Raw genomic sequence first — 17,042 nt, 5'->3', positions numbered from 1 at the left:
AATGACAATAAAGTTGAATTCTATTCTATTCTATTCTATTCTATTCAAAGAGGGAGAGAGAGAATGAGGACAGAACAGAGATGGAACAAGAGCAGGTGAGACACACATGTTAGTCAAATGTTGTTTGCCAAAACTTTTTTTGAGATTTTTGAGAATCAGTTCAAATGTGTTTCATGTTCAGCAGAAAATATTTGATTTTATTGTGTTTGTTTGTTTGATCTGCACAGACAAAGAAAATACACTGAAATATGTTTAAGGATAAAATTCATTATTCTATTTGTAATGCAAAATGTTTGTTACATGTGCATAAATATGAAGTCTGTCCTATGAATCTCCAATGGATTTATGATGAAGACATTTTTGACTTGACAGGAAATTGAGATCCACTGTTTGTTTTTTCTTTAATGCGATCTTTAGAACAGTTTTGCTGTCATGTTGAGCAAAGCCTGAGATAATGATGACCTTTTAATGTGTGAAAGACACTTTAAGAAACACATTTTAATATAGACATATAGATAAAGAGCTGCTTTTGATGCTCAGACAGAGCCTGGGAGCGATTGTCTCACCATAAAGAGCTGGTAACTATTTCAAATGTATTAGTTTCAGTTCCTATGAGGGTTTGAAAGAACCCTGTCAAGAGTGACCACAGTGTGTTCATACTCATCAGAAAAAGTAAATAGAAGAAGTGAATGCAAAACCAACATCATGAACAGAACAATTGAAGTCCTGTACAGGGAGATGTGTTGTTATATTTCATCTTCTTTAGGTTGATGTGTTGTACAGGCTCTAGCTGTCCACAGCCTGGTCATTGAGTCTGAAAGTAAGAAAAATGATGCATTAATTAAAAAAATTAAAATATGTGTGAAAGCATAAGAAGAATTAATGTTTTAAATATGAAGAAACTGTATAAGAAAGTATGCATCCTGTTTGTTGTGACTTCAAGCTTGTTCAGGATGTTGTACAGCCCACTGTGTACAATCTACAGAGTTCTTGTAAAATGTCTCAGTTACAGTTTTATTGATAATCATAAAACTCACTCACTCAGGTGTTGTGTTGTCTCTGAAGTTGACAACAGCGTAGGGGACATGCTCCTGCTCTTGAAATGACTGAACAGTGGAGTAGGGATGTTCTGTTTGGTTCTTGGACAAGTTGATCTCACTGTAGTCAAGTTCCTGCTCTGCTGGTTGAGCTGAGATGTCGTCATGCTGGGGACCAAAATTTACCTGATAAAAAAGAGAAATAACATGTTAAATTCAATCCAAGGTCATTCTAGGAACAGCTTGGGGCAGTTAGCATAAAATATTAGCTTTACTCAGCTGCTGGAGTGAAGCTTGAATATGAGTTTACGAATGTGACTTTTTTTCAACTACTGGTAGTTTTTCCAGTATCACAAAGTGAAGAAGTTGTAGTTTTAATTGTTCTACAAAAAGCTCAGCAGGCTTTATTGTATCATTATCTAAAAAATAATTAGCCCTGCAGAAAACCAGAACATAAGAGAAACAATATATTCTGAAATCAAGAACCTCAGAGGGGAACTACAGCAGAACTGTGCTCTGACTGTAGTGACTCACAAGCATTTTGTCATTATCTGTTAAAATGAAGCTGCTCTGACATGCATGAAGGAATAATCTTGATAGATCAGGGGGATGTTCCTCTGTTGTAGGAAAAATTATCATATTTATTTTCTTTACCTGCTCCAAGTTGTCCATTGTTTCACTTGTTGGCGATAATCTAGAAGTGCTCCTTTTTCTGCTTAATGAAATAAGTTATTATAAAAGTGAACAGATGCTGTCAGGTTAGTGTGTGAATGACAGTTTGAAAGAGAAACAGTGATGTTCACCTGATCCACCAGCAGACAGTGAGAAGTATTAAAAGCAGCAGAGCTGCAGAAACTCCTGCAGCTGCTGGTGTCCATGTTCCTGTGATACTTTGGACAGTGAGAGTCTTTGGAGCAGAGCTGATATCTTTGTTGGTTTTCACAGCACAGGAGTAGCTTCCTGCATCCTCCCTGCTGACTGGGTCTAGGATCAGATGTTTGTTTTGGTTCTCTCTCGGGGTCAGAGGTCGACTGTTCAAGTACCAAATGTAGTTTGTGTTGTCAGTCAGAGGACAGCTGGTACTGCAGGTCAGTGTGACTCTCTGACCCTCTGTCACCACTGCAGAAGGACTCATCTTCACTCTCAGCTCTGAAAAACACTTAAACTTGTCAGTAACTGTAAGAGATATTTCTTATAAACAGCAGGTTGGTGTTCAGCATCAATGTTACAAAGTGACTGAGAGAATATTTATTTCTTTTACAAATATGAGAACTGTATTAAACTTAAGACAATTAAAGGACATAATTTAGTAAAGATTTTATTGTACATGATAACATAAAGAGCTTTAACTCTATGTAGGAGATGACAGATTTAATTGCTCACATAACTTAACATTTGTCTGTCTGTTCTTTCTGTCTATCTGGGGACTGATAACCATGAATGGACTGAATCAGAAGAATTTGTAGACTAAAAAAAACTTTCATCACTGACTGAGTGAGGAAATAAAATTGCATCAGTTTGTATAAACATCCTGAAAGGTCTGATGACTCCATCATGGATCAGGTTGTGTCTCCTTGACCAGTTTACATATATGAGAAATAGATGAATGATGGTGCTTCAAACTGGTTTGTAACCCAAAATGAACCTACTGACAGTAAATGTTCAAAGGGCCAGAAATGTACAAATCTTACTGTACGTGTGACAGCTGTGACATTACTGGAGGACATTTTTAGTAGGAAACCTGAGAGAATTGAACCATAATCAATGGATTTATGACCTGGAATTCCTGCAGTGTTGGACTGAAACCTGGAAGAAGTTTGGTGATTCTGTGCTGAGTCACTGCTTCTCATTGATGCTCTCTCTCCTTCAAAGCAACCAAGACTACATTTAAAGTCTAAAGTTGTGGACATTCTCTTTTTAACTCTTTCAGTAACAGTAAAGGTGAAAACTTGTGTACAAATATTGCATCTCTCAAATTGTTCTCACAGATTGTTCTAGTCCTTATGCTAACACATACCTGGGATCTGTTTTCACCACTAAAGTAACAAGTGCAAACATAGGTGAGCAGAGCTGCAGCTAACTCTGGAGTTGCTCGTGGATTTCATCATCAAGCTGCAGCGTTGTAGTCATGCAGCTGTAGGCTGTTAGAGCTGGGTGAGTCTCCTCACTACCAGCTTAGATTAGTTTCTGTTAGCTTATTTGGGTAACACACAGGACTAACTGGGATCTAAACAATGAACAGTGAGTCAAACAAGCTGTAATTACCTGTGACAATCAGAGTAACTCCAGGAAAATCAGACTGATTCACTTCTTCATTTTCTGTTGTGAAGGTGAACCTGTATTCTGCTGAGTCATCTCTCTTCAGCTTCTTTAATCTGAGGATGTGTTGGTTCTTCATGCTGTCATCATACTCCACATGATCTGCATCCTCAGTCAGCTGTTCAGCTTCTCTCTTGACTTTATACCAACATTTAGACTGTATCTGCTCGTAGTCAGGATGTGAGTATTTACTGGAGATGTTGACTGAAGATCCTTCCAGAGCACAGATTCTGCTGTGGACATAATTCAACATCCAGCAGGAATCATTATCACCTGAAATATAGATGAGACAGAGAAGAGAGATATTTTAACTTAATTAGTCAAATCAGTTTATTTATATCACACATTTAAACACAACAGATGTTGACCAACGTACTGCACAACAAGTAAAAAGCACTTCTAATCATACTAATAATTACTAATACTACTAATAAAAAGCAACTAAATGATAATAAATAAATAAATGCAATTAAAATGTTAAAGATATATAAATGAAGAAAGAAATACACTGGGGAAAATGACAGACTGAGTTACTCTTGGCTGAGACTGAAAAAGCTAAGGAGAAGTCAGGAGATGAATACTGTTAGTATCATAGATGAGCAGATCTGAAGAGGGAGATGATTCCAGAGTTTTGGATCTGCAGCTGAGAATTGTGATGTGATCACCAACATTTTAAAACTGATCCTGAACTTTACAGGAAACCAGTGTGATGATTAGTCATAATTGCAAGAAGTGGTGGTAATACTTTGTAAGTGGAGAGACAATAAGTTTACTCACAGACGTCAGCAGAGCGCACATCCTCAAGACCTTTTACAGCACAAGACAAACTGTCTGGATCAGCGCTGTGAACCTGAATCTGTTTTCCCTCCTTCACTGTAGGTTTTCTGGTCTCATACCACACAAAGGAAATCAGAGGGTCAGTCAGAAAACAGCTGCTGTTACAGGTCAGTCTGATGTGACCTCTGTGTTCAGCAGGAGTCCTCTGGACATGAATTTCTGTTGGGAGATGATAAACACATTTTCCACCAGTTAATCTCTGTCATGTTGAATAAATAACGAATAAAAATGAGATTTCAAAATGCAGTTTGTCCAGAGCTTCACCTCTGGGATATGTGATGGAGCAGGACTCGTCCACTGATGTCTGCTGAGAAGAACACATTCTCCCTTTAGCATAGGTCACACTGAAGCAGGTCTCTGTGATGGAATCTAAGAAAAACCAACAACTTTCAGTAAATTCATTAGAGTCTGAACAGCAAAGTGTTTGTGTTTAACATCTCATAACATGATGAGGAGGTGTCCATCATGACTCACCCACAGAGACTTCAGGGGCTCTGAGATCCTCGTAGCCTTTGACAGCACAGGAGTATGTGACTGCTTCCTCACTGCTGAGCAGCTGTTGGTACCAGGGAGACCAGTCCTCATAGAGAAACTCTCTGTTCTTGTACCAGATGTAGGCTGCAGGCTTTTCAGTCAGAGGACAGCTGCTGCTGCACATCAGTGTTACTGTCTGTCCCTCTGTGGCAGGAATCACCTTTACCTGCAGCTCTGAGAAGTCACATGACCAACATGAATACACTGATCATTCATAAACTCATTCATTTGTCATGCATTTGTAAAAAGCACTGTACCTGTAACTTGGAGATGAATTCCACTTTGTTGGCACTTTGATGTGTCAGCAGTTTTAATGCAGCAGTAAAAACTTGCATCTCTCTCTGTTAGATTATTGATTGTTAGAGTGAAATTACTCTCTGCTGACATGCTGTACTTTACATGTGTTTCATCTGTAGAGAGTTCAATCTTGGAGACAGTCCAGTGTCCAGTGTACCAGCTATTTCTTGCAGTGGGATGTTGATGTGAGCAGGGCAGATTCACTGATGAACCTTTCAAGGCACAGATGCTGTTTGGTTTTCCCTGAACACCTTTAACACAACATGTGATTAGAAAACATGGTGAACATTTATGCTAACTTTCTTCTGTGATGACAGCATGTTACTGTGAAGGATCACAATCTGGTGCTTTGATACACTTGAGAGTTCAGAACAGCAGAACAAGTCAAAATCCTGTTAACTGTGAATCTCCTGTTTTCTAAAATCATTGTGTAACTTTCTGCAGGTTTGACACTAAAACTTCTGCCTTCCACAAACATCATCACAGTCATCATGAGGAGGACAAACAAATTATTCCTACCTGAGAGACACAGAATGAAACCCATGAACAAACATCCAGCTTCTGCCAACAACATGGCTGTTTTTTCACTTCTAATCAGAAAGTTGATGTATGATTATTATAAAGAGCTGATTACTGCTGCTGCTCTCAGAGTTTCTAAAATATCAGAAACATGAATAAATGTTCAAATCAACATCTGTCTAACAGGAATGACTGACTTGTGTGAGTGTGTCAGCAGACAAACTGCATTCAGCTTTAACATCATCACTTCCTCATTTACTTATTTCCCCCACAAAGAGCCCTCTAGTGAAGAATCCATGTATTGACCTCATATAAATGTATTTTGTATTTCTTGTCATCATTATTAAAATTATAATATTGTTTTTCAGTTTTACAAAGTGTAAAAATTGCAATATTACTAAATTTCACATAAATATTTAGTCATTATTTACATCAAAAATCCTTCAGTGTTAACAATGAGAACACGAACATGTGAAGCTGTTAGTTGTTGTTGTAGGATGTAGAAAAAAATGAACAGATGTCAAACCTGCAAACATGATGACTTTAATGTTTTACTTTTTGACAGAAACAGTGTGGAAGATTTTTATATTTGAAGCTGCAAATCACCCAGAAAGTAACACAACACAAAGAGGACAAATCAACACAATCATGCCAGACATTTACCCCACATGTATAATATCATCAGACATATTTAAAATGAAAACCAGGTATTTGTACAGTTGTACTCCTTACATTCCCCAAGCAGATGATCTCTTTTGTAGTGTTTGTTTTCATGTTATTATGTCTGTAAACACACGAGTAGGAAAGGTTTTGAATAAATTCTGTTAAAACTTTGTAGGTGTGTAGAGCCGGTCATGTTAGCAGTTCATTAAACTTGCTAACATACTAATGCTATATAGAGCTGTTTGAAACTATGATTCTCAGTGTCATTGTTTGTACTGACAACATTAAGATATATAAGGGAAAAAGTTTGATGTAGTTTAATTTGAATTTGTAAAGGCTTGTGTACCATATTTTTAACACAGACTTTTATCAGATGAACTTTACAAAGTGAAATTTTATAATGCTCTGATAGGAGAGTGAGCTAAAGGTTTAGTTTAATATAAATGTGTAATAACTGTCTCGTCTCCTCAGATGAACCCTGATCTCATGTATGAAAACATCTCAGTCAGCACAGCAGGATGATCATCACTGGAGTAAACTGCGCTTTAATGAGAACCACACAGCTGATCTCTACTCAACAATCGAGCCACTGCCTGCTCACTAAAGAAAAGTTTGTCACCATGGTGATTTAAAGGGACATCTTCCTTAAAGATTGTATCTGAAATAACTTCGGTATCACAGCAGAGACACCACAGCTGGTGTATCTGTCAGTGTTTGTACTCTCTGTACTGGAACATAAAATACAGAAGAAATTAGCAGGAAAGTAGAAATGGCTGAGCTTTTCAGTTTAAACATGTTAATCTATGAAGTGCATGTGATGCAAAATGCAACACATGTTAATTGTGTGAATTTAGGTACTTTAGGCTTTCTTACTTTCTGGGTGATCATGTCTTCAGGTCGCTCTTTTAAGTTTGTTTTTTGAACCACAATATAACCTCAAACAATTTCATGTCTCTGCTTTCACCATCAACACTGACACATCCATGCATACATGTTCTTCCACTTATTCAATTAGGGGTCATAAGGACGGTGGAGCTTATCACAATTGCCACAGAGCAAGAGGTGAGGTAGACCTGGACAGCCCAACAGTCTCTCACAGGGCAAACACAGAGAGAGTAAACTAGATGTACTCACACCTGTGAACAAACACCACAAACACAGGAAGAACATGTGAAGGCAAAGTCCCAGACATGAAGCCACAAGCTTGTTGCAGTGAGACGACCACCCGAACCACTGCACCACCACACTGAGAGAGCTTTCATGAAAATACAATGAAATAAGATCCTGTCACATGTTTAACTGGGATACTTTGTTACTGAAAAATAATAAAGCCAACAACTGTGATACGAAAAAGAAACAGAAAACAATTCATTCAAAAGTAAATTCAGTAAATATCTCCTGCAATACATGGATTCTTCACTAGAGGGCTCTTTGTGGGGAAAATAAGTAAATGAGGAAGTGATGATGTTAAAGCTGAATGCAGTTTGTCTGCTGACACACTCACACAAGTCAGTTATTCCTGTTAGACAGATGTTGATTTGAACATTTATTCATGTTTCTGATATTTTAGAAACTCTGAGAGCAGCAGCAGTGATCAGCTCTTTATAATAATCATACATCAACTTTCTGATTAGAAGTGAAAAAACAGCCATGTTGTTGGCAGAAGCTGGATGTTTGTTCATGGGTTTCATTCTGTGTCTCTCAGGTAGGAATAATTTGTTTGTCCTCCTCATGATGACTGTGATGATGTTTGTGGAAGGCAGAAGTTTTAGTGTCAAACCTGCAGAAAGTTACAAAATGATTTTAGAAAACTGGAGATTCACAGTTAAAAGGATTTTATTTTTTCAGAATTAAAGCACCAGATTGTGATCCTTCACAGTAACATGCTGTCATCACAGAAGAAAGTTAGCATAAATGTTCACCATGTTTTCTAATCACATGTTGTGTTAAAGGTGTTCAGGGAAAACCAAACAGCATCTGTGCCTTGAAAGGTTCATCAGTGAATCTGCCCTGCTCACATCAACATCCCACTGCAAGAAATAGCTGGTACACTGGACACTGGACTGTCTCCAAGATTGAACTCTCTACAGATGAAACACATGTAAAGTACAGCATGTCAGCAGAGAGTAATTTCACTCTAACAATCAATAATCTAACAGAGAGAGATGCAAATTTTTACTGCTGCATTAAAACTGCTGACACATCAAAGTGCCAACAAAGTGGAATTCATCTCCAAGTTACAGGTACAGTGCTTTTTACAAATGCATGACAAATGAATGAGTTTATGAATGATCAGTGTATTCATGTTGGTCATGTGACTTCTCAGAGCTGCAGGTAAAGGTGATTCCTGCCACAGAGGGACAGACAGTAACACTGATGTGCAGCAGCAGCTGTCCTCTGACTGAAAAGCCTGCAGCCTACATCTGGTACAAGAACAGAGAGTTTCTCTATGAGGACTGGTCTCCCTGGTACCAAGAGCTGCTCAGCAGTGAGGAAGCAGTCACATACTCCTGTGCTGTCAAAGGCTACGAGGATCTCAGAGCCCCTGAAGTCTCTGTGGGTGAGTCATGATGGACACCTCCTCATCATGTTATGAGATGTTAAACACAAACACTTTGCTGTTCAGACTCTAATGAATTTACTGAAAGTTGTTGGTTTTTCTCAGATTCCATCACAGAGACCTGCTTCAGTGTGACCTATGCTAAAGGGAGAATGTGTTCTTCTCAGCAGGCATCAGTGGACGAGTCCTGCTCCATCACATATCCCAGAGGTGAAGCTCTGGACAAACTGCATTTTGAAATCTCATTTTTATTTGTTAATTTATTTGACATGACAGAGATTAACTGGTGGAAAATGTGTTTATCATCTCCCAACAGAAATTCATGTCCAGAGGACTCCTGCTGAACACAGAGGTCACATCAGACTGACCTGTAACAGCAGCTGTTTTCTGACTGACCCTCTGATTTCCTTTGTGTGGTATGAGAACAGAAAGCCTACAGTGAAGGAGGGAAAACAGATTCTAGTTCACAGCTCTAATCCAGACAGTTTGTCTTGTGCTGTAAAAGGTCTTGAGGATGTGCGCTCTGCTGACGTCTGTGAGTAAACTTATTGTCTCTCCACTTACAAAGTATTACCACCACTTCTTGCAATTATGACTAATCATCACACTGGTTTCCTGTAAAGTTCAGGATCAGTTTTAAAATGTTGGTGATCACATCACAATTCTCAGCTGCAGATCCAAAACTCTGGAATCATCTCCCTCTTCAGATCTGCTCATCTATGATACTAACAGTATTCATCTCCTGACTTCTCCTTAGCTTTTTCAGTCTCAGCCAAGAGTAACTCAGTCTGTCATTTTCCCCAGTGTATTTCTTTCTTCATTTATACATCTTTAACATTTTAATTGCATTTATTTATTTATTATCATTTAGTTGCTTTTTATTAGTAGTATTAGTAATTATTAGTATAATTAAACATAATTGTTACTTGTTGTGCAGTACGTTGGTCAACATCTGTTGTGTTTAAATGTGTGATATAAATAAACTGATTTGACTAATTAAGTTTAAATATCTCTCTTCTCTGTCTCATCCATATTTCAGGTGATAATGATTCCTGCTGGACGTTGAATTATGTCCACAGCAGAATCTGTGCTCTGGAAGGATCTTCAGTCAACATCTCCAGTAAATACTCACATCCTGACTACGAGCAGATACAGTCTAAATGTTGGTATAAAGTCAAGAGAGAAGCTGAACAGCTGACTGAGGATGCAGGTCATGTGGAGTATGATGACAGCATGAAGAACCAACACATCCTCAGATTAAAGAAGCTGAAGAGAGATGACTCAGCAGAATACAGGTTCACCATCACAACAGAAAATGAAGAAGTGAATCAGTCTGATTTTCCTGGAGTTACTCTGATTGTCACAGGTAATTACAGCTTGTTTGACTCACTGTTCATTGTTTAGATCCCAGTTAGTCCTGTGTGTTACCCAAATAAGCTAACAGAAACTAATCTAAGCTGGTAGTGAGGAGACTCACCCAGCTCTAACAGCCTACAGCTGCATGACTACAACATTTCAGCTTGATGAGAGCAACTCCAGAGTTAGCTGCAATTATTAGCTATTAATGGCAATTATCAGCAGCTCTGCTCACCTATGTTTGCACTTGTTACTTTAGTGGTGAAAATAGATCCCAGGTATGTGTTAGCATAAGGACTAGAACAATCTGTGAGAACAATTTGAGAGATGTAATATTTATACACAAGTTTTCACCTTTACTGTTACTGAAAGAGTTAAAAAGAGAATGTCCACAACTTTAGACTTTAAATGTAGTCTTGGGCTGCTTTGAAGGAGAGAGAGCATCAGTGAGAAGCAGTGAAAGAGTTAAAAAGGGAATGTAATACCCAAATCTGTCAACTCCTACATATAGTTAATGCTGGTTCTGTCATCCTTTACAATACAATCTTTACTTATTATGTAGTTTAATTGTCTTAAACTTAATACAGTTCTCATATTTGTAAAGAGAAAAAAACATTCTCTTAGTCACTTTGTAACATTGAAGCTGAACAACAACCTGCTGTGCATGAAATACTTAAAATAAAATATCTCTTGCATTTACTGACCAGTCTCAGTTTCATGTGTAAGCTACAGAGGAGATTTATTAGAAGAGGAGATTTTTTTGACCAATGTTCCTCTTTCAGAGCTGAGAGTGAAGATGAGTCCTTCTGCAGTGGTGACAGAGGGTCAGAGAGTCACACTGACCTGCAGTACCAGCTGTCCTCTGACTGACAACACAAACTACATTTGGTACTTGAACAGTCGACCTCTGACCCCGAGAGAGAACCAAAACAAACATCTGATCCTAGACCCAGTCAGCAGGGAGGATGCAGGAAGCTACTCCTGTGCTGTGAAAACCAACAAAGATATCAGCTCTGCTCCAAAGACTCTCACTGTCCAAAGTATCACAGGAACATGGACACCAGCAGCTGCAGGAGTTTCTGCTGCTCTGCTGCTTTTAATACTTCTCACTGTCTGCTGGTGTGTTAGGTGAGGATGAAGACTGTTTCCTCTCTCAGATCAATGAGATTCCATTTAGAATTTACACACTAACCTGACACCACCTGTTCATGTTTGTATTCACTATTTTCATGAACCAGAAGAAAGAGGAAATCTCACCAACCTACAAGAAATGTAAATTTGGATGATTTGGAGGTGATAAAAAATAAAGTACAGTTTTAGTACAACACAAAACATCAGTGTCATTCTACACTTTTACATACGAGTCATGTTTTAAGATGATAAGTTTATTATTCATTATTAAAATCAGATCATTGTTCTTTGTTGGGGTTTTTTTTTGTCTTCTTTTAGTTTTTCTTCTGCTGACACAGAGATGTTATGTACCACATGTTTTAGGTCCTGTACTCTACAGCAACAAATAACAGACCAGTCACTTTAACCCATATTGAAGATCTATGAATATAAGTTTGAATCTACTATGTTGGGCTAATTCTACCATCCAGCTGAGCTCTTAGTTGAAGGATCTGCAATCATTTATTCATTATTGTAAAAATAACAATAATCATTATCATCACTGAAAATGTAACTTCTCTGTTTCTTTGTTATCATTTGAACTTTGGTCCCCAGTATGACGACATCGCAGCTCATCGAGGAGAGCAGGACCTGAACTACCAAAGACTCCACGTCTACAAGAATGAATCAGATTCTCTCTACTCCACGATTCCTCCATCTCAGCCCCGAGAACAACATCATATCCACTACAATCCTGAGTATGTCTGAAATATTAATTACACTGTAAATGAGGGCTATATTGTTACAGTACTGTAGATTATTACAGACTGGGCTTTATAATAAGCTGAATACAATCAAAGTGGATTATAGAGTTCATTACTTTGTATTTTGAATATAGAGGGCTGTGAGCTCCTTTCTAGATTCAGTGGATCAAATAAGGAAATTGTTTTTGTTTTTTTCTTATATTTCACATAGTCAGTCATTTTTTTGTGAACTAGATCAAAGAGGACTTGCAGACAGTCTCCAAGAAGAACCTCAGACAACAAAGAGCAGGTACAAACTGGAGTCAAACAAAAACATCTCCTCATCTGTCGTGTTTGTCTTCACCTGAAATAATCAAAAAAGTCTTCAGCTTTTTCAGTTTTACTCACAAACTCTACCTGATGATTTTCTTTCTTATAGTTTTTATTTGATTATATACAGTTACACCACGAACATCATGTGACAGGGACACACTACTATTATATTTTGAGATACTACAAATGCCACACATCGACAATCATTAGACTGATATCAGGCTTACATTTTATTTTTGGACATTGAACATTCATGAAGTTTAGCCCTGACTGTACACAGATTTCACTCTGATTTGAACTACATCAAAAAGTCATGTAGTATAATTTATGTTAACAAACAAGGAAATAATTCCCTGAAACGGCCACTAAAAAGCTTTTTTACTACATGTTTAACACAGACTTTTATCAGATGAACTCTACAAAGTGATATTTTATGATGCTCTGATAGGAGAGTGAGCTAAAGGTTTAGTTTAATATAAATGTATAATAACTGTCTCGTCTCCTCAGATGAACCCTGAAAGTATCTCAGCTCAGTCAACAGAGCAGGATGATCATCACTACAGCAGACTGCACTTCAGTAAGAACCACACAGCTGATCTCTACTCCACCATCGAGCCACTGCCTGCTCACTAAAGAAGAGTTCGTTACCATGGTGATTTAAAGGGACATTTTGTGGAGAGTTTGTGTCTGAAATAACTTCAGTGTCACAGCAGAGACACCACAGCTGGTGTGTCTGTCAGTGGGTTTCACACTTTGTACTAAAACAGACAACACAGGAAAATAATTAACAGAAATATAGAAATACTTCAGCTTCACTTTAAAGAGGTCTAATGAAAATAGGAGACATGCTAATGATATTACTTTGTGACCTTTGGGTTGTTTTACTTTCTGGGTGCTTTGCAGCTTTGACTGTAAAATTATTAACTCTGTTTCTGACACAACGTAAAACATCAAAGTCATCACGTCTGCAGGTTTAACTTCTGTCAAGTGCTGTTTTTCTAAACCACAAAATAACAACTAAACCACACGTCTGTGTTCTCACTGTGAACACTGACAGCAGCTTCTTACATTACATTACATGTAATGTACATTTAATTGCATTACATTTAATAATTTCCTATGTGTACTTTGTAAAAACTAAACAATAAAAAGAAAAAATGCAGCAAAGAAGAAAACAAATTCTAAGGAACATTTAATATGATGTCAGTGCATCGATTCTCCACTAAAGGGCTCTGCTTCGTGGGAAAGACATATGAGGAAGTGATGCTTTTAATGCTGAAGCAGTTTGTCTGCAGACACACTCACACAGGCCACTTCTTTTTAACCAAAAAAAAACAAAACAAAACAAAACATTCCTCTGAAAATGGCATAAGGGCTGAAATGTAAACAAGTAATAGAAGCAACTTCATAACAGATTTTCAATGCTGGGTGACTTTTTTTTTTTTTTAGACATCATTAGCATAAAATAAATACCAGAGTCTTTATAGCCAGTCTTCAAACTCACCAGCCTTTTTGAACTAACTGTGGGATCTTCTAAAAGTTAACTTTATGTATAACACACATCTGTGCTCCACAATAAAGTTTTTTGAACTATTTTCTTTCCTCTTCCACCGTTCTGTTGTGGAACTCTTCCAAACACGTTAATTCAAGATTCTTTCTCTTTACGTCTACAATGCTAACTTGCTAGCATAATGTGGCAAACTAGCTCTGAACTGGTATTGATACTGTAATGAAAATATTATTTTTGTTTGCATTTTTTTCTAATCAATTGGCGTCATAATTAAATTGCCTGGATAAATTGGTTGGGTGAGTTAACTTTGATTCCCCCCAAAATAGAAGAAGCACAATGAAAATACCTCTACAAGTCTCAGTTAGTATGTTAAACGTCTAAAGTCCAGACCTCAAACTGAAATGCTGTGATGGGGCCGTGATAGAGCTGTACATAAACAAATGCCCTCGATCCTCAGTGAGCTCAAATAATGTTGCAAAGGAGAGTGGGCCAATATTCCTTCACATCAATGTGAAAGACTGTTAAAGTAAAACCAAAAATAAGTTATTAAAGTAAAAGAATGTGTCGGCCCTGCGTCAGATTGGTGACAAGTCCGGGGTGCACCCTGCCTCTTTCCCTATGTTATGGATAGGCTCCAGCTCTCAGCAGAAGGGGATGGATGGAAGTGAAAGAATAAAGTCCGACTCTCAAGATTGACCTGAATGACTGAGATCCACAGACAACATTTTAACCCACTGCTGTTTTACTGTTTCATGAGCAAAATGTAAATTGGGACAAAGAAAGGAAAGGAACCAATTTGTGAATTAAAAGTCACAAAACCTGAAAAGGCAGATTTTTGAGAACCAGTTCAAATGTGTTTCATGTTCAGAAGAAAATACTTTTATTTCATTGTGTTTGTTTGTTGATCTACAAAGACAAAGAAAAAAAAAACTAAAATATGTTTAAGGATGAAATTTATTGTTTCACTTTTAATCCAAAATATTTGTTACATGTTCATGAATATAAAGTCTTATTGATATTCTATCCTGAAACTATCCTGGAATTTTAATGAAGATATTTTTGACTTTACAGGAAATTGAGCTGCACTGTTTGTTTGTTTGTTTGTTTGTTTTCTTTATTAGAGTCTTTGGGACAATTTTGCTCTACAGTTTTGCTGGCATGTTGAGCAAAGCCTGATATAATGATGACTTTGTAATGTGTGAAAGAGACTTTAAGAGAGATATGCACATAGATAAAGCACTGTTTTTGAGGCTTCCTCTTATTTAGTATGAGACAGAGCCTGAGAGCGATTGTCTCAAGATTAAGGTTGATGTGTTGTACAGTCTCTATGTGTCCACAGCCTGGTCATTGAGTCTGAAATTTACAAAAATGATGCATTAATTAAAAAAACTAAAATATGTGGCAAAGCACAGAAAGCAGTTGTAACATATGCAATACACACGGTGTTTGTGTTCACAAGTAATGTTTTTGTTTGACTGCTCAGCATACAGGAAGCAGTCCATTCCGGTCCAGCGCGCCTCCCGCTCAACTCTGCCGTCACTATATAGACAAACAGAAAGGAAACACTGTCATCAACAATCGCCACCACCTGTGGCTCACCTGCCTCCCAGTAAATATAAAGAAACTGTGTAAGAAAGTATGCATCCTGTTTGTTGTGTTGTACAGCCCACTGTCTTTCTTTTCTTTTCACTTACTGCAAGAGAACAACTTTGAAAAACTGATTTGCAGTGTAAATGTGTAGTTAAACTTCTTTACACTGACAGGATGGGGTTTGCTGGTCCCACCCACTTAAGAATAAAGTTTTTATAAACATAAAACTTAAGCATATGTGTAAGTTCAATATCAGTAATCTGCAATGACTCATCTGCCTGCTGTTCTTTATTTCACTGCCACTAACCCACCTTGTTAAACTCAATACTGACATTATTACTCTTGTCCAATCATCGTCTTCTTACCCACCCTCTTTAAGCCAATCAGCTTCCATTTCACTCTGCTCCACTACAAACACCCACACATGCAGGGTCTTTGGGTGCAGATGTGTCACTGAGGTGCAGGGGAGACACTCCTCCTCTGTCCCCTTCTGGCCGCCTGTGCCGCAATTTTATTCTGCAACCTAGACATTCTCATTACTCACACTCTCATAACACATACATATAGGACCTTGGCGGTGGGCATGTTATATGGCGCCCAGAGGATGGTCTGTGTATTCAACCTCACCTCTGGCGCCAGTGCCCACTTCTCAATTTTAAATGGATGTAGACATTGAGGGCTCTCGGGAGGGGCCGTGCTTGACCTGTTGCTCTCTGGCAGGAAGCACTGTGCCCTTCCATGTTTTAAATGCACTTTAGAACAGCACGCAGCAACACTACATATGAGCGGGCGGAGGGAGGTTTGGGGTCTTCACACACCTCCGTTCTCTGTTAGCCATCGGGGTGGAGCGGCTGGGAGGAGGAGTTGGCTGTCTGATTGGGGTCTGGGATGCAGGGCCTCCCTGCTACTGCAGGGCTGGGAGCAGTCTGCTTGTCTCCACCTTGTCTCCATCTTCTGGGACTAGGTGTGGTTTCCCCCTCTGGGGGTGGTGGTGGCTGGACCTGGGGTATAGAGTACGTTTGGGGAGTGTGATTGTGTGTACAGTGTCTTTTTGTGTCTGTCTCCACGTTGGGTCAGTGCTGAGTATTTGTATATGTGTGCATGAGGGTGGGAATGCACGTTTGTGTCTGTGTGCGCCTGTTTGTCTGTCTCTATATGTCAGGTTGGATCTTAGACTCCACCTCTCTGGGAACATCTCAGGCCCTCCAAAGTATGGAGGCCTATCTCCCTCACCACACCCCCTGCCGGTGGCTGATGTCCTCAGACTTCAGTGCGTTGGTGGTTCTTGGTGTCTGGGGCTGGGCGCTCGGGTATTTACCGGCTCACTCCCGGTGGCTGCTTGGCAGGGCATGGTGCCCGTGGCTCGGTCGGGCCTCTTCCGGCGGTGGAAGGATAAGGATAATGAGGAAATGAGAACACACAAGGAAAACAGCTGATAACAAGACACCACAGGGGAACTACACTGAACATGAAAACACAAGACTTTCACAATAAAACAGGAAACAGAGGAACATAATGTGGGAGCGGAGGACAGGCAGACGAGAGGGAGGGAGGGAGGGAACACTAGGGAGAGTGAGAGCTGACATGATGGGCTGGGGAAACATGACGGAATAAAATACAAGGAGAGAAAACAA

General features: G+C 38.8%; 3 protein-coding genes across 7 annotated transcripts; 2 read left to right on the top strand and 1 right to left on the bottom strand.

Annotated features, from left to right (window-relative positions):
* Nucleotides 1-767: 767 nt before the first annotated feature.
* Nucleotides 768-5,815, bottom strand: LOC109202676 (uncharacterized). 5 transcript variants are annotated; one of them, XM_025907691.1, is made up of 11 exons: nucleotides 5,544-5,791; nucleotides 5,182-5,275; nucleotides 4,985-4,990; nucleotides 4,668-4,901; nucleotides 4,458-4,562; nucleotides 4,134-4,352; nucleotides 3,303-3,629; nucleotides 1,841-2,186; nucleotides 1,692-1,749; nucleotides 1,042-1,223; nucleotides 768-814 (listed from the first exon to the last, which is right to left on the bottom strand). In XM_025907691.1, exons 4-11 carry the CDS (start codon nucleotides 4,849-4,851, stop codon nucleotides 787-789), a joined length of 1,449 nt encoding a protein of 482 aa, XP_025763476.1. In that variant the 5' UTR covers nucleotides 4,852-4,901; nucleotides 4,985-4,990; nucleotides 5,182-5,275; nucleotides 5,544-5,791; the 3' UTR covers nucleotides 768-786. The 5 variants fall into 5 exon arrangements, with proteins under 5 accessions (XP_025763476.1, XP_019216136.1, XP_025763475.1 ...); XM_019360591.2 differs by having other exon boundaries at nucleotides 4,985-5,275; nucleotides 5,544-5,798; XM_025907690.1 differs by lacking the exon at nucleotides 4,985-4,990.
* A 2,395-nt stretch (nucleotides 5,816-8,210) lies between these two features.
* On the top strand, nucleotides 8,211-9,572 carry LOC109202688 (uncharacterized). Its single transcript, XM_025907717.1, has 5 exons — nucleotides 8,211-8,252; nucleotides 8,366-8,449; nucleotides 8,533-8,766; nucleotides 8,872-8,976; nucleotides 9,083-9,572. Exons 3-5 carry the CDS (start codon nucleotides 8,583-8,585, stop codon nucleotides 9,307-9,309), a joined length of 516 nt encoding a protein of 171 aa, XP_025763502.1. The 5' UTR covers nucleotides 8,211-8,252; nucleotides 8,366-8,449; nucleotides 8,533-8,582; the 3' UTR covers nucleotides 9,310-9,572.
* A 239-nt stretch (nucleotides 9,573-9,811) lies between these two features.
* Nucleotides 9,812-13,570, top strand: LOC112841763 (sialoadhesin-like). Its single transcript, XM_025907656.1, has 6 exons — nucleotides 9,812-10,132; nucleotides 10,905-11,250; nucleotides 11,361-11,415; nucleotides 11,848-11,990; nucleotides 12,231-12,285; nucleotides 12,816-13,570. Exons 1-6 carry the CDS (start codon nucleotides 10,000-10,002, stop codon nucleotides 12,939-12,941), a joined length of 858 nt encoding a protein of 285 aa, XP_025763441.1. The 5' UTR covers nucleotides 9,812-9,999; the 3' UTR covers nucleotides 12,942-13,570.
* Nucleotides 13,571-17,042: the final 3,472 nt, after the last annotated feature.

Source organism: Oreochromis niloticus, linkage group LG6 (genome assembly GCF_001858045.2).
Source record: "Oreochromis niloticus isolate F11D_XX linkage group LG6, O_niloticus_UMD_NMBU, whole genome shotgun sequence".
Lineage (NCBI taxonomy): Eukaryota > Metazoa > Chordata > Actinopteri > Cichliformes > Cichlidae > Oreochromis > Oreochromis niloticus.
The sequence above is the reverse complement of the archived record's forward strand: the minus strand, read 5'-3'. Positions and strand labels throughout refer to the sequence as shown.

Bases quoted from the DNA above. Each gene is read 5' to 3' on its own strand.
- LOC109202676 (XM_019360591.2), bottom strand. From the start codon at position 5,598: ATGTTGTTGGCAGAAGCTGGATGTTTGTTCATGGGTTTCATTCTGTGT. The intron at 4,902-4,984 runs GTACAGTGCTTT...GTGACTTCTCAG, and splicing joins AATTCATCTCCAAGTTACAG to AGCTGCAGGTAAAGGTGATT. The intron at 4,563-4,667 runs GTGAGTCATGAT...GGTTTTTCTTAG, and splicing joins AGCCCCTGAAGTCTCTGTGG to ATTCCATCACAGAGACCTGC.
- LOC109202688 (XM_025907717.1), top strand. From the start codon at position 8,583: ATGTGCAGCAGCAGCTGTCCTCTGACTGAAAAGCCTGCAGCCTACATC. The intron at 8,767-8,871 runs GTGAGTCATGAT...GGTTTTTCTCAG, and splicing joins AGCCCCTGAAGTCTCTGTGG to ATTCCATCACAGAGACCTGC. The intron at 8,977-9,082 runs GTGAAGCTCTGG...ATCTCCCAACAG, and splicing joins CTCCATCACATATCCCAGAG to AAATTCATGTCCAGAGGACT.
- LOC112841763 (XM_025907656.1), top strand. From the start codon at position 10,000: ATGAAGAACCAACACATCCTCAGATTAAAGAAGCTGAAGAGAGATGAC. The intron at 11,991-12,230 runs GTATGTCTGAAA...TTTGTGAACTAG, and splicing joins CATATCCACTACAATCCTGA to ATCAAAGAGGACTTGCAGAC. The intron at 12,286-12,815 runs GTACAAACTGGA...TCGTCTCCTCAG, and splicing joins CCTCAGACAACAAAGAGCAG to ATGAACCCTGAAAGTATCTC.